The sequence below is a fragment of the Ochotona curzoniae genome, unplaced genomic scaffold, assembly GCF_017591425.1.
Source record: "Ochotona curzoniae isolate NIBS_2020 unplaced genomic scaffold, NIBS_Ocur_1.0 scaffold_4506, whole genome shotgun sequence".
In the NCBI taxonomy this organism is placed as follows: domain Eukaryota; kingdom Metazoa; phylum Chordata; class Mammalia; order Lagomorpha; family Ochotonidae; genus Ochotona; species Ochotona curzoniae.
In genome coordinates this window covers 76,845,116-76,863,650 of record NW_024467119.1, presented here as the reverse complement: position 1 = coordinate 76,863,650, position 18,535 = coordinate 76,845,116, and the positions used below count along the sequence as shown (strand labels likewise).

Below are 18,535 nucleotides of genomic sequence, written 5' to 3'. Positions count from 1 at the left end.
TAGGCTATGTTGGCTAAAAGCCTCAAACAAAACTACTGAATTCAGCCATTAGCACAAAAGCTACTACAGACAATGTATAAACAAGTAGACACAGCAGTGTTCCAATAAAACTTTATGTATAAAGCCAGACATGGGACAGGCTTGGCCTGCAGGCTACACTTAGCTGTCTCTGCCATGACTCTGCTCATCAGATTGTTTTCAGCTTTAATCCTAAAATGATTATTTACAACCATGTACCTTTCCATATACCTCAAGGTTGATCTCTAAACATTTTCATCATAAGTTTTAAATAGCTGCAAAGGCTTTGATTTCTAGCACAATATAAAAAAATTTCATTGTATTAAATGGAATCTAAATATCAAGAGTGTGCTGATATTCAACAGTTTCTGGTTTTTTTTTTTTTTAAATGTATTAACAAGTCCTTAAAAGTTAGAAATTTCATCCTATTCCTTTGTAAACTATTTGTCTACTTCTTTCCCAAACACTTGCTTATTTTTATTGGAAAGACAGATGTGTAGAGAAAAGGAGAGACGGAGAAAGAACTTCCATCTACTGGTTCACTTCCCAAATGGCTACAGTGGCCAGAAGTGATCTGAAGCCAGGAGCTTCTTCCAGGTCCCCCACATGGGTGCACGTCCCAAGGCTTTGGGCATCCTCCACTGCTTGCCCAGGTCTTTTCTTTGCTTTCAAGCCTAGCATCCCACTTAGGCATGGATTTGTGTCCCAGCTGCTCCACTTCCCATCCAAGTCCCTGCTTGTGGCTTAGAAAAATAGTGAAGGATGGCCCGAATCCTTGGGACCCTGCACTCACGTGGGAGACCGGAAGAAGCACCTGGCTCCTGGCTTCGTCATCTCCGGCTGTTGCGGCCACATGGGGAGTGAACCGATGGACAGAGGATCTTTCTCCCGCTCTCTTTCTATCTGTAAATCTGCCTTTCCAATAAAAATAAATAAATCTTAAAAAAAAAGTCAGAAAGGGAAGGTTTTGTTTTAGGACTATCATTCAAATATTTAGCACTGTCATTCAGAAGTGTGAGTCAAGTAGTAAAAAATCCATGTAATATTCTTTCATTAAAATATTTTTATAGCCTATTAGATTTTCAATCTGTTGTTGAGGCTTGTGTTAAATAATGTATCAACTGATAGAGTGATTCGCTTCTCATTCTATTTTCTTGGAAAGCGTGGATTAGTACCCATCTGACTGGGCAGGGGTATGATTCCCAAGCATTCATTTTTCGCTATCACATCAGTGTTTTGAACTGGCCCGTTATTTGGATCTCCAGAGTCTGTTTTCCCCTCTCTCTCTCTCTCTCTTTAATGCCACGGGCAATGTGCCATGCTAAGTAAGATTTTACATGAGGGAGGTAAGAATAAGAAATTCACCTGAGCATTCTCAAGCGAATCAGTTTCAGGAACGAGAATATGTGAACACTGAGAAACTAGAAATTGATGCCCTCAAAGCCATCTGTGCCTGTGTATCCCTTGGGAAGTCTTACCCCCTCGGGATGCGAAGACTGTCCCAGCTTGAAGACTGCTTATCTAGATGAGTATGCCTAATATCCACTGAATAAAAATTACTTTGGGTGCTGAATTACGAGAGATTGACTAGAATCAATAATGAGGGAAATAAAAAGGCTGGGTGAGATAGGACTCTGCACTGTGTAAATTACAAGTAAAAAAGTCAAAAAAGAAAAAGGGATTACAAGTATGCACTAGAAAATTACTCATTTGCATACTGCATACTGACGGGGCATCAGCCTGTCCTCATGGGAACTCTATGGTCAGCCCCCAAAATACGACCAATCAAAGTTTCCATTGTGAGAGCAGAAGTCACACAAACACTGACCGGAATAAGCCTTTTTGAAATCCTTGCATAGAATGAAGCGTGCTAATCACTAGTGTGGAGAGCACCACAGAGCCTCTGGTAATTGCTGGGTTGCTTAGCGTTCAGAATAAGTTTGTGTCACACGGCTCCGTTGCACGGAGAGGCCGGCTGCTCTGCCACACTGCGACGTGTGTCCTTTTAACTTGACTTCCGGAGCCTTTTCTTTAGCTCTCATACGAACTTAGTTGTTACATACGATGAAAATAGTATAGACATTTTTCTGTTTCTGAATTTTAAGCAACAAGGTTTGTTCCCCACCCCAAAACTGAAAACTATGGTAAAAGTGCTTAATAATGAAATGCAGAAAATGCTTTTCTTTGTTCTGATTTCATCAAATATCTTTTTTTTTTTAAGATTTATTTATTTTCATTGGAAAGTCACATATACAGAGAGGAGGAGAGATAGTGAGAAAGATCTTCCATCTGATGATTCACTCCCTAAGTGAGCGCAACGGCCGATGCTGCGCCGATCCAAAGCCAGGAGCCAGGAACTCCTTCCGGGTCTCCCACATGGGTGCAGGGTCCCAAGGCTTTGGGTCGTCCTTGACTGCTTTCCCAGGCCACAGGCAGGGAGCTGGATGGAAAGTGGAGCTGCCAGGATTAGAACCGGCACCTATATGGGATCCTGGTGTGTTCAAGGCAAGGACTTTAGCCACTAGGCCACGCCGCCGGGCCCCAAATGTCTTTAGGCAGCATTATTTTTTACTGGAAAGGTATTGATATAATAACCCTAGGGTCCCTGGAACAGAATCTTCTAGTTTGCTACCTCCACAATTAAAAAAAAAAAAAAAAAGACACCCCAGTGAAAACCCCTCTTTTGAAAGTGGCACACTTGGTGGTGTACTTCTGGAACTTTCTGGCTGTCTGCCCGTGTTTGGTGTCACTCCTTGTCTGACCCTGTGCCTTGGGAGAAGTCCCATGTCAGGGGCCAGGCAGCAGTTTGGAAACACACTGCCAGGCTGTCTTGTTTTATGGCTTAAAGATGGGGTAAGAAAGTGGCCATCTCTGTGCTTTGATTTTCTCAATTACAAGAATCTTTAGTAACCAGTCATTCTATCCTTTCCTTACATGCAAAGTGCAGCTGTAAGCTGGGCAAATGGGGGAGTTCCCTTCTAGTCAAATTAAAGACCCTTTCAAGCCAAAGCAGCACAGGATGCTACAATATTTCACATATATGACATTTAAATCCTAATATCTTTTCCTTGTGACAAAATGTTCAAGGTAATAGATTGTCACCACATGAATCCATTCTCATGACAATAGATGTGATGAGATTGTCAGAGACACAAGCCTCCGTGTGATGCAGTCTGGGGGTGATAATCTAGTTTGGTCCTGCCCAAGAGCTAGGAAGCAGGTCCTGTGAATTGTATATTGTTGTAGAGTTGCGCCATGGTGTTATTTCTTTCCTCTAAGCAAAGATGTTCTCGTGAGAGAAGAAAGTTGAGCCGCTCACCTTCTTCCAACAATCAGTTTTGTCTTCTTGTTTGGTTTTCAACTATTGTTATACTTAAAAAGATCACAAATTATCTTTAAGGATTTATTTATTTATTTATTGTTGCAAAGTCAGATAAACAGAGCGAAGAGACAGAGAGGAGGATCTTCCATCTGATGATTCACTTCCTATGTGGCCACAACGGCCAGAGCTGAGCCAATCCAAAGCCAGGAACCCGGAGTCTCTTCCGGGTCTCCCACGCGGGTGCAGGGTCCCAAAGCTTTGGGCCTTCCTCAACTGCTTTCCCAGGCCATAAACAGGGAGCTGGATGGGAAGCAGGGCTGCCGGCATCAGAACCTATGGCCATATGGGATCCTGGCCCATGCTAAGGGAAGACTTTAGCTGCTAGGCCACCATGCTGGGCCCAAAGATCAAAAATTCTTACCTCACCACATGTCTCCTTCCCCGATTTCCCCACTCCCAAATCCTGGTATGACAGCCAGCCGGAGTTCCTGGTCCTGCTTGTTTAGCAGTTTGTTCTTCCTCTGATTTTGCAGCCAGCAATACAGGAATGCACAGGAGGCAAATCACCGACCTTCTGGACCAGAGCATTCAGGTCCACTCCCAGTGCTTTGTGGTCACTGCAGACAACCGCTGCATCCTTGTCGGCGGCTTCTGGGATAAGAGCTTCCGAGTCTATTCTACGGACACAGGTACTTTCGATATTCTTTCTTTTCCTTTTTTTTTTTAAAGATTTATTTATTTATTGGAAAGTCAGATATACAGAGAGGAGGAGAGACAGCGAGGAAGATCTTCTGTCCCATGATTCACTCCCCAAGTAAGCGCAACGGCCGATGCTGCGCCGATCCAAAGCCAGGATCCAGGCACCTCTTCCAGGTCTCCCACGCGGGTGCATGGTCCCAAGGCTTTGGGCCAGCCTTGACTGCTTTCCCATGCCACAGGCAGGGAGCTGGATGGGAAGTGGAGCTGCCAGGATTAGAACTGGCGCCCATATGGGATCTGGGGGTGTGTTCAAGGCGAGGACTTTAGCCACTAGGCCACGCCGCCGGGGCCCCGATTTTCTTCAGTTGGAGCTACAGTGGACTACTAAGCAACTTATGCTGCTTTCTCATTTTCTTCCTTCCAAAAATTGCTGACTTGTAAAGAGTCTAATGACACTTGCAAGGAACAATCCACAATGAGTCCAAGTTTGTTAGCCTTAGTGTGTGGTTCAAGAGAGAATTTCTTGTGGTGGGTTTGATTCCCAAGTTTGTGCTTACAGAAGAATTAATTAATTAATTAATTAATTTTGAAGGCAAATTCTGGCACGCAGGTACTGTGCACATGTGGATGTGCAGGACCTTATGGCAAGAGCGCGTCCGGGTCGTTGTGTTTTGTCTTGTTTTAGCGATTACTTTTCCTTACTGGAAGGACTCGTTAAGTCTGTCTCTTGGCAACTGCACATTGTGCCTCTCCCTGATCTGCAAAGATTCTGAGTGCGATACCATCAGGAAGAGAAGTAGCTGACTACTGATGTTTTTGTATGTGACAGGGGAAGTTATGCCTCCATCCTCATTTGCATACATCACTCTGAGGGACAGCCCAGGCCCAACTCAGTGTGGTGAGAGCAGATCCAGTCTCATCTATGTTTATACATAGTTGCACACAGGAAACAGGGTGGCATGTGCCAGGCAGCAACATTGTGGTCCAAGGGAAGCTAATTGCATGTCCGATGGGCTCTCCCTAGGGCTGGATGGCTAGTGTCGGTTCACTGTGTGATCCTGGTGCCTTGGTGATGTCACCTAGTGGTGTGGATCTCCTGTTCATGTTATTAAGCCACACGTGGCTGCTGCAGAAGCTGATAGTAAAATCAGCTATCGTACATAGACAAACCAACATTTAGAATTATGTACTCGTGCACTAGAACTAATTGACTCCCACCCTGGACAAAGACATGTCCCCTGAAAGATGTGCCTGTATCCGTCAAGTGTTATAAGAATGGGAAATTCACATTGAGATTTCTAGTTAACTAAATCCTCTTAATAAATAATCTTTCGGTCCTATTAAGAGCCTCCCAGCTCCTGACTTTGTAAGTATAGCATCTTGACCAAGTAATTGTTGGTTTTTCATATTTTTCATATTATTCATATTTTTATGATGGTAATTAGAATAGGAGCAAGTAGGGAAAATGAGTTGAGTATTAACTGTTTGTAGAATAAACTCTAGAAAGTGTTTTTAGTCATTACTCTCCTTACTTTTTATGTTGTGGAATTTATGAACTTGTATTTTGCATTTAGATTCTATAGGTCCAGAAGAGTAAATGTGGCCGTTCAGGCTGATTCATTGGGCTGTTGTTGGATACGTCTCTGAGGCAGACTACTGGTGGCCCTCCACTTCCCTAACCGTTTCCAAAAAAATGCAATAAGAATTGATCATTTTCCCTAAAATAAACTGATTATTGTAGTAAATTGCCTTTAATTTGATAATCCAATTCAAATTTTAGCCCCTTAACATTAATGGTAATGATCCCCTTAACCATATTACACCCCATGTTCCATTTTCTTTGTCAGATTTCAGGTTAAATCTGTTCTATCTGCTCACACGGTTTTTTTTCATTGTTCTTTAAGGTTACATACTGCTTCTCATGCATTTTAAAGAGGGATGTTTAACCTCACATAATAACAGTCATTCTTCCTGGCTCAGTGCTAGGTAACCACTCCCGCTGTCTAGGTACACCGCAGCTGTCCGCCCGCACCCCAGGGCTGCGCTCTGCAAGCCAAGGCCTTCCTGTACCCCAGCCTTCCGGGCACCCCTGGGTCGCCACTCATCTCTCCGTTTCATATTTTGCAGAAGGGCATGTAAAGCAAAATCATACATTATGTTAACCTTAGATTTTGACTGTTAAGTATTTTTGAGTTTTTAGGGACATTCTAGACCATCTTTAAAAGGCATTGAATATTAAAATTGTTAAAGTTAAGCTAACCTTCCTTTCATCCACCACTAGCAATTGCAATATTCCCCATATTCATACAGCTCTTTGGGCTTGGCAAAACCGCTTCCCATCGGTGACATGGTTCTGGCCTGATAATCCTGTCAGGTCAGCAGGCATCCTTATTCCCATTTTTCAGATAGTGAAAGCGAGACTTGCAGAGGTTCTGTGACCTGCTGACATTCGTATTGCAGTAACAATGACAGAATGGGGTCTTGGGTCTTGTTGCCCTGACTTACATGTAGCATTCTCTGAATTACCATGCTTCTCATGCAAGCGTTGGCACGAGGCATTGGTTACTTTGGAACATGTTGTCGTGTTTAATGCTAAATTGCTGCTGCTAAACAAACTCTTGTCGTATTTCCCCTCTGCTCAGCTATCTTCTATGCCCCCTTAAAAAATAATATATATTTAAATATATTTATCTGTGTGTCTCTGTAGGTAAAATGGATTCATAAGAAAGAGCCTTATTTTAAACTTCATTTCACTCGTACTGACTTAGCTTTGTGGCATAAACATATTCAACAGAACAATGGTGAAAAAAGGAAATTTTAGATGATGGTCCTAAACTCTCTGTTAGGATATTGTGTGCAAACTCTGATGCACATTTTACTGTACCTGTTTCCAGTTATGGTGAATGTGTGTTTGTGGTTTTATAACAACAGGAGTATGATTTTCCCCCCCTAAGTTTGGTAGAGAGGCAAATAGGAAAACTGTATGATCAGTAATGCCTAATGGCAAAGCTATCTCAAGTGTTGAATTCAATTAGACTTTAGCACGCAAGCCCCCCCAAAAAACAGCCTTCTCTTATTAAGGGGGTACGGGAGGGAGGAGAAACATGGATAGTAGCAGGAAATTCTTGAGGCATAAATCATGTTTTCGGGGCACACAGAGCGGAGGAAGCAACAAAAGCCCTCCTCTGGCGGTCGGATTATTTTGAGACCACATTTTAGATTCAAGTGCTGCAGAGGCCCGAGCTCGGAGTTTTTTTATTTGTAGCGCAGCTGTCCAATAAAACATTAACTGGAAAATGTGTTCTGTTGAAGAAAGGATATTCTAGTGTTGGTAATATTTGATATTAGTGTGTGGAGAGGCAGACCGGCATGAAAGGAAGCGAAAAATAAAGGTTGAAGAACACTTATGAGATTATCAGAAAATCATTCACCAAAAAGAGCAGCAGGTATTTCTGGGGTGTGATTGATTTTGGAGGAGTGAACCCCGGCCTCGTAGCAAGAACAAATATTGCCAAGGAAGTCTGACGGAGCAGGAGAAAGCAAACGGTCGAGAAAATAATGTTTGCCAGAGTCGTGGCCAAAGATTAAATTGTGGAGAATGAAGTTCATTTAAATGTGTAAATGAAACATGTCAGAAACATGGTAAAACATGGCAAAAATGAAAAAGTTCCTGTTAAAATATGAAAGCCTCCTCTTTCCATATGGCTATTTTAAATACCACTCTCGCCCCTAGACCTGTGTCTGATCTCAACTTACACTGGTGCTGCCTCCCCCCACCCCACTGGTCCTACACGACTTATCAGGGTTCCTACTTGTAAATGTTTGTGTTTGTTTAATGTCTGTCTGGCACCCCAGACAGTCAACCCTCGGAGGATAGGAATCGGGTCTTTCGGTTCACTGCTGTATACACACGTGTAAGAAGACTTAACGTCTGGCGCTTAGTAAATGGTCAGTCAACGTTTTGCTGATGAAAATAATTGTGATTGCCTTGGGAGCAAAAATTAGAACGCAAGGAAACGTCAGTTTCCCAAGGAGCCACGGTGGCTGAGCATGCATTTTCCTTCCACTCGACAGTGGAGATCACACACAGTAATGAGAGTCGGCACAGAGGCTGCAGTGTCTGCCCCCACCCTCGGACCTGCGCACTCAGCTGATTCCTGCCACCTTGTCCTCCCCAGCGTGGCAGGGTGAATTCCCAAGGGAGCCGCGTGCTTGGGCAGCCTCGGCCGTGTGCGCAAGGCCTGCCGTTGTCCTAGGCGCGGTCTTCAGAAAGTTTATGGAAAACGCATAATCATGAGAAACAGTGCACACGTTTCAAGGATTTTGGCCCCAAAATAAATAGCTTTCAGCTCCATCCTGCATGAACTTGCTAAAGCACCTTCGTATGTAAGATCTGCCTGTAGTCTGCAGCCACTCATTTTATCACTAAGCCTGTCCGCTTAGATCTTCATATAGGTTAGAAATGAAAACTATTAAAGCCTTCATATTTAGTTTTCTATTTAATTTGTTTAAAAAAAATCTTGACTGCTTCTTACTATAACTTTTATTTATATAAGCCAAATGGAAGGCTTTGCTGTCAGTGTAAAAGGCTGCAGAAACTCAGAAGGAACGCTTTGGATTTTAATGCAGTTACCTGCTCTCACGGAAGCTTCCGGTCCTTCCCATCCGCCCCTACCCCTGCAGTGGGGAAAAATAGACTTCATTAATTTCTTGATTTGAAACTGAGCAGGTTATGTGCAAAAATTTCCACTCTTGAATGAAAACATGTATCTGACTTTCCATCCGGATTTTGAAAGTACGGGCAGGCAGCATGGCACAAGTTAAACAGCACACAGCCTGCCCGCCTCCCGTAGCATCGCGCCCGCACACAGCCTGCCCGCCTCCTGTAGCATCGCGCCCGCACACAGCCTGCCCGCCTCCCGTAGCATCGCGCCCACACACAGCCTGCCCGCCTCCCGTAGCATCGTGCCTGCGGTCTAGTTCGGCCTCTGCTTCTGGCCTCCGTCCTGCTAACGTGCTGGGGGGGCCACCGAGGACGGCCTAGGGCCGTGGGCTCCTGACACCACGTGGGAGGCCCAGGTGGAGTTCCTGCCTTCCGGCCTCTGCCTGGCCCTGCCCTGCCTGTCGTGGGGATGTGAGATTTGAGGAGTGAATTGACAGAGAAACTTGTCTTTGTCACCCTTCCGTGTGTGTGTATACATGTGTACATTATGTGTATGTATCCACACAAAATACACACATGTACATATGTATGTACATAATATATAGGTGTATATGTGCACACATAATGCATGTGTGTGTATATAAGTAAATACACTTGGAAACCAGTACTTAGCTGAGACCTTGATTCTGAATAGTTTAGCGTTTATGCCAAGCTAAATACGTAAGCTTTTTAGGCATATTTTATGTTATATGTATATAAGCTTAGGAGTCTTTTTTTTTTCTCTTGAAGATTTGAGTTTTATTTTTATGACTCCCCTGAAACACCCAGCAAGAGAGAGGGAAAAAAAGCCATGGTGTATGAAGATAAGCCCTTTGGGGAATGCCAGCTGAGCCCTGGGGTGGGATGAAGAGGCTGCTGCAGACTCAGTTGTCAGGGCTGGTTGGTGGGAATGGTACCTACCGGCTCGGATTAAACAGTGTTTCCTGGTACCTTTATGCCAACAACGTCTGTTGTGTTAGAAGCCTCAGACACTTAGTGGGTTCACCAGGTTCCTCTCCACCGTCTTCTGCCATTACCTTGATTTCTCCATTACCCTCAAAGGGATTTTCATCATCCCACCAATTAAAACAAAGAGAGAATATAGCCCTGTCAACTCGCAGTCACAGCCCTGATTTCAAACAGCAGAAGCCCCTCGCAGTGACGTATGCTGTCCTTGGCTTAAGAAAAAAAGAACCTGGGAAGTCCTCCCTCGTTTAGTGGCAGGTCTGTATTCACACAGTCCAAATGATGGAAGACGTTCACAGGAAGGTAACCATGTTTTATTGTGAAAACAAAGTCTGAAAATGCTTTTGAATAAGGACTCTCTTGCCCTTGCTTTCATCTGCAAATATGATTCATTTCCAATGTATCAGCGTGGCATCTTCATCCTCCAATATTTTTCACTAAAATAGTCTTCCCGTATGTCCATCAAAAGTGTTACCACTGTTGATTTTTGCTGTTGTTTGTGTTAGCTGGCAAACAAACCTTTTAGAGTGGACCAGTTCAAATTGTTATAAAAGTCTGAATTGCTGGCATCCGAATGACGCTGGTGTCATTGTCTTGTAAGTTGCCAGTTCCCTGCAGGGGTGTGTGTGTGTGTGTGTGTATGTGTGTGTGTGTTATTAATAGTAACTGTTAAAACATCGCTTTGTATTTCAGGAAAGCTGATCCAGGTGGTGTTTGGCCATTGGGATGTGGTCACGTGCCTGGCCCGTTCTGAGTCCTACATCGGGGGGAACTGCTATGTCCTCTCAGGGTCACGTGACGCCACCCTTCTGCTGTGGTTCTGGAATGGAAAAAGCAGTGGCATTGGAGATAACCCAGGCAGTAAGTACGACGTCTTTTCCAAGTCAACTTTTACAGCATGACATTTCACAGTCAAGTTGCTTTTGCATAATGGTGAGAGTGGAACTGAATTAGAAATGATTTCTCAGGTGTGATTTAAGAATGGTTTATCTGGCCTCGTTATTCACGTGCTTGCGGCCACCAGTAATTCAAGTCTCGCTTTTTGGGCTGGAGGTTTTTATGATCAAAAAGCGCTAGTTCTGCAGTGGAAATGACAACAGTAAGATACAAAAAAAAGTAGTCACGAATTATTTTCTCCGTCAAATTCATGTTTTCAGAGTGCAAAGTAAAAATTCTAATTTTATAGAAACAAACTGGTTTTTATGAAAATGACGCTTCGTTTTCATATTAAAAGATAAAATAGGTTATAAAGGCCAATATGGAATACTCAAAATATTTCTTAGTTTTTCAGATGGGAAATGAAAATGTTCACCAACAGCCTTAAACATCTTTATGAAACTATGTTGGAGGCAGTAAAACAAAAAAAAATGTGTAACCATTTAAAATTGTAATTCACAGAAGGCAAAGCAAGGAAGCAGCCACCATTAAAAGCAATCGCACACAGCTGCAGAAAAGAAATGGCTTTAGAAAAACACATTAAGAAGTAGGAAAAAAACAATTAAAGGGACCACCTGAAAAATGAGAATTTAATTAAAATGATTATGACAATACTGAGGAGTTTCTGCAAAAACAGCTTCGGATTCTTCCTGCATAAGGCGCAGCATTAGAGCTGCTCCTAAATGCTTACCGTTTCTCAGTGTAGCAAGTCGCGGTGGACCTGGTGCGGGAAAGATTGGGCTGTTACTTTACCTGAACAGCGTGGGTCCTACTTGGGCCTCCTCAAGCCTGAATGATAAGAGCCAGAACACATTCAGCTCAGGATATTTTTGACTTCCTCAGAGCCGTGCCTGAATGTGCAATATTGGTGTGAACGTAAAAGCATTAAAAAAAAAAATCCAGTTCGTGCACCGTTTTGGAAAGTAAACTAGCATTTCTTCCCCTGCTTGGCAATGAGGAGTAGGTGGAGGTCAGAGGACCTCTAGGACACGCGTGGCGTTAACCCAACAGAAACGGCTACCTGCGTCCACAGAGTGTGGGAGAAGCATGTCAGGGCTGGGGTGCGGTGGTGAGCATCGTCTTTGGGGTCAGAGCAGATCCGTGCACGGAGGGACTCCCCCCATGTGCAGTTCACGGATTCTGTAAATACGGAGAAGAAAAGTTGCAGACCTTTTCTTTCTCTCGTTCCTTTGAAACCGCCTCCAGCGCTCTGCCCCCGGGTTCTCCCATTCTGAGTGACTACTTTCAATTTCTTTTTTTTTTCCCTCTTTCTATGAACCTGATTAGGAAAATCTCTAGATTACCTGAGAGAAACCGAGATTTGCATAGCTAATGTACCTACTCTTACCCCGAACCGGTAGGAAGAATTTTTTCTTATCTTAAAGAAAGATGCACTTAGACAAGAAAGGACACACACATACGTTTCCTGTTTTGTGCTTCGGCTCACTCATGTTCTGTGTATTCTGCTCCCGCCATCGCCAGCGCGGACTCCATGACGGAGCCACCAGCCTGTCCACCATGCTTCTACGTGTGAACTGGCGCATTTCAGAAACCTGAGTCTATTTTAAAGTTAGAGATTTTTAGCTTTTCCAGAAGAAAGCATTTTACGTCCATATAATGACCCATGTGTGTATTTGTTTTTCTATGTTTAAGCACCTAATAAATTGCCCCGGAGCTGGTTTTTACATTCATATCCTTTAATAAAACAAATCAAGTAGGATTGACCAAATCCCAGGGTTTGTAGTGAAAACAAAACCCGAGTGGCGGGCCTCGCTGCGGCCTCGTGTCTGGTCTGCAGAGGGGGGCACGGACAGAGACTTCAGGTGTTGGCAGAGCAGATAAATCATGCCACAAACAGCATGTCGTTGGCCTTCGAGCATGTGTGGTCATGCTGTATTTTCCATAATCACATCATCATCCGTACCCTCTTATTGTCTGGAGCATGGCAGACGGTAACTCCACAGAATGCTGATAAAAAGACCAAAATAAAACAACAAAAACCCCCCCACAAACCTCCCAGTATATTTCATATAATTTTTCAAAAATTGTAATATAGCTTGGCTGCACTGAATTACCTTTCTCAAAGCGAACCCCATCCTTTGGGCGTGGGTTTTGTTACCATCTGCTCAGTTCCGAAGGATGCATGTGAGAGAAGGACCGAGAAGCCCTTTTGCATAGCAGGAGCCTTCACACACGTTAGAAGAACCCGAAAGCTCCTCGGAGCTTTTCAAAAGAAAACACAAAGACAGCTCCCCCCACCCCCACCTTTTTTTTTTTTTTTTCTGTGTGTAAACTGCTGTAAACATTCCCGCAGGCTGGTTTGGATTTTCTAAGTCCCGGCTCTGGCTCTGCTTCTCGGAGGGCTCCGGCGTGCGGGAGGCAGCGGCTCAGAGCCCTGTAGGGGAGGGCGTGCAGGCCATGGTCCTGCCCTGCGTCCTAGGTGGCTTGCGGACACCAGTGGCTGTGTTATCATCCGTTCATGCACACAGCGCCCCAGACTTCGTTTCCTGAAAGCAAAATTGGTAAATGAAAAACAAACAAACAAACATAGGTTATTGTGTTTTCTGTATTTTGTCGGTCTCATTAAGGTATTTTTTTTTTTAATTTACGAAGCTGTGGGAATTAGTAGAAATTTTCCCTGCTAGCCATATATGTCCACTTACACCATTTTCTCTCGCAGCATAGGTAGAATTGATCTCTGCGTAACTGATGTCTAACATGATACCCAATATTAATTGATGGAGAAAAAATCAAGCTGATTCGAATCGGATGAAGTATGTTTTGGGACTTTGTGAAAGGGGCAGGTGTTTTAAGAAAATAATCTAGATTGCAGGGCCACAAGCTCATGTCCCCACTCCATTGTCTCGTGGTGGCCGTCTCCTGTGAAATCGGCTTCCGTTGTGGAGTGGAGCAGCAACCTGGACCCTGGGTCCCTGGTTGCTTGAGGCTGATGCTTGTCTGGCACCGTGCCGTCCCGGGCATGCTCACTGCCCCTGCAGGGTGACACGCTGCACATCGCACGGTTCCAGAGCTTACAGGCAAGGCTCCCCCGTGCATCGAGTTGGTCACTGTGTACTGTAAACTTGACATCGTATTTAGATAAGATGAAAACATGCAAATCAGTTTTTTGAACAGTATTTTTGCATTCATAAATCATAAACTTGGCTTTAAAAAAAAATGCTTGTGTACATAGGGAATTTGAGCATTTTTGTAAGCCACTGATGAGCCCGAGACGCGAAAGTCGCTGCCGCCAGGGTGTCGCGTGGCTTTGTGTGTGTGCTGTTGCAGTAGTTTTCCATGTTCCTGGTCTGGTTTTGATTTGATTGAAAGGTGGCAGTTTTTTCCTCTGCAATCAGACATGCTAATCTATGTCAGCTCTCTCCTTTAGGGGAATGGAGTCGACTAAAAAAAAAAAAAACCTTGAATGGTTCAAGGTTTTTTTTTTTCATAACAACAAGATTCTGTTCTTTAAGAATATTTCAGCACCGTTAATTAGAAAGAAGGTTTTATTAACCATGAGGCCAGCACTAACCAACCGCAGGGCTGTTTGTTTTAAAGTACTGTATGCCGTAGCTGCTCTGTTTTTTCTCTGTCTAAAACTTCATTTTGTTATACTCTCATCAATCACAGGAGTCATTACCGTAAATCCTACCGTTGTTAATTTTACTAGTATCACCCTAATGAGACATTCCTGCTATAATTAAAAATGAATTCCAACTTTAAGGCATTCTAAATTTTTTTTTTAATGAATTTAGAATGATCTTGCAGGACGACCATAAATAGCACTCATCCACTCATAGACCACTCATCAGGTCTCTAAGAAAAGTGCTATCATAATATGTCCAGGTGTGAATTATTTACTAGTTGCCTTGGTGCGCATATGCTAATGCGTATGTACATTTCTGCGCACATATTTAGGAATTATGTCTTCTTTTATCGTAAAGCCTAATATGGTTTGCTGAAGCCACTGATAAATCCATATTCTTTGTCTTGCCTAAGCGTAGGTAAATGCAGTGTGTCACTCCCTGTGCGCAGGTGTCCTAGAGCGCCATCTGCTGGATGCATCTGGGGACTTCCTGTTGGCAAAAATGAATGCGAGGCCTTGGGAAGACTTTGGCTTTTACTTACCTGTGATCTATTACGTATTGCTCACACATGTCAAGATGTGCACGTTAGTATTGGACCATATGAATCTTCAAAAAGAAATCATTTGCCTTTCTTTTTCCCCTGTCCTAACTTGCGTTTGGAACTTTGCTACAATAAGGGCATTTTCATTTTACTATAATTTTAAGGACAATGTGAGCACAGTTTATGCCTAATAAAACGAAGCACAGGAGCTCGTCATGAGGGAAACTCGTCACCCTTTTGATTGCAGCTCTTCAGTTAGCTACAGTGAGAGGAACCTGTCCGGTTGATATTTCATCTTTTCAATTGGGATGTCAAAGTTGTGTCTGGTCAGGAGCTGCCCCTTCCAGCCCTACCACACCGAGACTAGCCTGTATTTTTCCTGATCCCCTGAAGAATTCATCAAGTAGGGTTTTGAAACCCCGGGTTGGCCATGTTCAAGTTCAGGTGACATGAAAAGTATGTCTATGAAATTGTCCAGAAGGCCTGGGATGCTTAGTGCGCCATGATGTAATGCAGGCCCTCGAGCTGCAGCAAAACATCTCTGTATTTACTGCTGGAACCTAATAGTAGATGTGGTAAAAGGAATTATATTCATATGGCAAATGAATACAACCTTAATGTGCACCATATGCAGAGTGCTGGGCTGATGTGCCAATATATCACATTTATTTACCTTGTTTGGTTGCAGAGAAAAACGACCGTGCCCTCAGGCCGCAGGCAGGAGCCATGTAAATATGAGAGCTGGTGATTCATGCCCTTGACTCAAAACCGAGTATCTTCATGTAGATGCTGGGGTGCCCTACCAAAGAAACCTGCCGAAAGCCTATGCTAGTTACGAGGTTTAATTTCAAACGGTTCATACGATGAAGCTAAGTCCAAGTTCCCTCCGGACATGGGCTCTCCGAGAAAGCTGGGCGTGTGTGTGTGTCTTCACCCGAGCGAGAGGCTGAACCTCGTCTGAACCAGGGTGCTCTCTGCCTCCCCTTCCTTTAAGTTCTAAAAGCTGGATTGTTATGTTTGCCACGTAAGTGTGTGTGTGTGTGTGTGTGTGTGTGTGTGTGTGTATGTGTGGGTGTGCACAGGCATACTCAGCATTATTACAGGACTAGTAGGGACACATGTAACTGGGACCTCCTGGAACACCGTATTAGGCGGCCTTTTCTACCTTCCCGAAAGTTGGCTTCATTAGAGAAATTATGTGACAGCCTTGTGCGTGAACACCTCACTCTATAATTTAGATTTTTCTGAGAATTTATGAATAAAGAGCCATTTTTTATGTGAAACTGAATACTTAAATCCCTCTGATGATTTCTTTGGAAAGCAACAATTACCCCATTTTTTCCAGTCACCTCCATTTCTGCGCGCTAGGCCCACTTCGTGTGGCTTTACGGAGCAGGGCTGTTTTCTAGCAATTTATGTTCTTGGTCTTTTAACACAATGTGGCCTGAGTGTAACACTGTATCTCATTTACCTACCAAGTTTTAAAGCAATTTTTTTTTCTTATATTTGACTATATATGACCAGATTTGGGGTTTGAAGTATTTGGGGGTATGAAAAAAAATTCCTTAAAATTCAGCTCTGTGTGTCGTAAGGCTGAGCAACTGTTGAGCTTTTTGCTTTGCTCTGGTAGCAGGTAACTCGCCGCCACTGAGCGAGCGCTTGCTTTCCTTGCGTTGGATGGGATAGATTCTTTGAAAGAAGTGAAGACTCTAGTTTTCAGAGCACCTTCCTGGTATGACCCAGGTATCGTCAGAGTAGTATGGGGGACAAATCAAAAACTTTTCAAGTTTGGAGCACTTAGGGTAGACTTTTAATCTTGATAAGCGTTCATAAAAGTCAGATATGCCCATGTAATGCAGTGCTCTGTAAGCATTAACAAAGATACTGTAAATCTGCCTTGTGACGTGGAGCGATATGTCATCTGTGTCGCCAAGTGTGAAAGGTCACCGGATATTAAGTATGATGTCTTGTCAGCATCTGTGTGCAGAAAAGTTTGTGGATTCATACATAGAAAAAAAAGTCTGCAATGATAGCCAGACGTAGACGAGGAGTGCTTATTTATGGTTAGTGTGATTTGGAAGAAATGCTTCGTTTTTTTCTTTGTAATTTACTAACTCTGTTCGCTAACGAGCCTATATTAACTTTAACAATCAGAAGCATTAAGTTGGAGGAAGCCCTGGTTTTATAATATACATTCGCCTCCCTGCTCTTGGCCTCTGGGCTGCCGGACGTTAGCAGTTGTGTGGAATTCACATGGGTTGTCAGGAAGGGTTCAGAAAGTCTTGAGACAAGGAGGAATGGGAGAAATGAAAGTGTAATTTCTTGAAATTAAGGTCTGTTTTCTTTTTGATAAGAAGAGAACCATTCCTCGTTGGTGTTTATACACTCAGGCTCAGAAGTTATTATTCAACAGCAAGCAGTGTTACCAACGGAGGGCAAACCAGAAGGCAGCCTTCCTGTGCCCCTACCAGCTGACAGTGATACGTGCCACCTTGGCGCCATCCTAGGCGCTTCCCCTACTCACTCATCAGTCCTTAGGGCGAGCCTGGGGGCGGATGCTGGGTCATCCTTGTGTTACCGGGGAAGCACTCAGGAATGGTCAGGAGGCCCCTGCTTTCTTCCGGGCCTTGATGCTCTAACCCACGGCAGCCAGGGGAGCGTGTTCAAGGGTACTCACGTGGCAGGTGTTGGGCATCTGGGTTCCAGTTCAGAGCCTCAGGGCCCAGCTTCCTCTCTTCACCACAAAGCTTAGGCTTCTTGTTTTTAAAACTAGGTTTAATGAGGCTCTCAGCCAGGGAGAAGTGTTTGTAATCCTACCAATAAAGCCTTCCTAATATGTGCAAATGACAGGAAAATGATTTTGTTGTACCAGATTCTTTTGACAGTGTATGGATTATATATTTTTTTCAAAATATGATTACACATTTAAGGAGTATACTTTAGATGAAAAAAACCCATTTTCTTAATGCAGTCTTAAACAGTGATTCTAGAATCATAAACAATTACGTAAAATGGCAGAAAGAAGTGTCATGAACTGCAAACTTAGACTTGGTTTTTAATCCAGAGTTCCTTTGTTTTGCTTTCATTACACGGGTGCACAGGTCGCGGATTGATATGCACACGTCCCGTACTGGAGTGTGTGTGGTTGAAGTCCTGGTCACTCGACTTTCTTTTTTCTTTTCAAAAAGATGTATTTATTTTCATTTTGAAAGGCAGTTATTTTAAAGAGAAGGAGAGACAAAGAGGGGTCTTCTTTTCACTCCCCAAATGGCTACAATGGCCAGAAGCTGAGCCAATTGGAAGCCAGGAGCCAAGAACTTCTTATGGGTCTTCCATGTGGGCACTGGGACCCAAGATCTTGAGGTCATCCTCTTTTGCTTTCCCAACTCATAAGCAGGGAACTGGATCGGAAGTAGAGCATCCAGGACATGAACCGGCGCCCAAATGGAATGTTGGTACCTGCAAACGGAGAATTAGTGTGCTATGCCACCACACTGGTACTGGTGCTCCACTTTCTATCCAACTTCCCTGCTAATGCACTCCCTGGAAGCAGTGGAGAAGGCTGCCTGCCTAGTGGGCGTCCTTGGTTCCTGGCTTCAGCTTGGCCCAGCCCTGGATTTTGTAGGTGTTTGGGGGTTGTGTGTGTGTGTATATATATATATTTAGTAGCAAGGTCATTCTAATATTTATGGGAAGAGGCCAGCAAAATTCAGTCTCTGATAGTTGTTATACCTCAGGTACGCTGGGGCATGTCATGTTGTCTG

The 18,535-nt window shown here is 43.7% G+C and overlaps 1 protein-coding gene across 4 annotated transcripts in view; it reads left to right on the top strand.

Moving 5' to 3' along the window:
• Positions 1-18,535, top strand: part of LRBA (LPS responsive beige-like anchor protein) — a 633,639-nt gene that overhangs the window by 593,064 nt on the left and 22,040 nt on the right. For 3 of the 4 annotated variants that reach the window (XM_040967342.1, XM_040967341.1, XM_040967340.1), the window contains 2 exons: positions 3,874-4,029; positions 10,401-10,568. In XM_040967342.1, coding sequence (XP_040823276.1) covers positions 3,874-4,029; positions 10,401-10,568 — 324 coding nt within the window. The remainder of the gene's footprint in view (positions 1-3,873; positions 4,030-10,400; positions 10,569-18,535) is intronic. The other variant, XM_040967344.1, reaches the window with a different exon arrangement.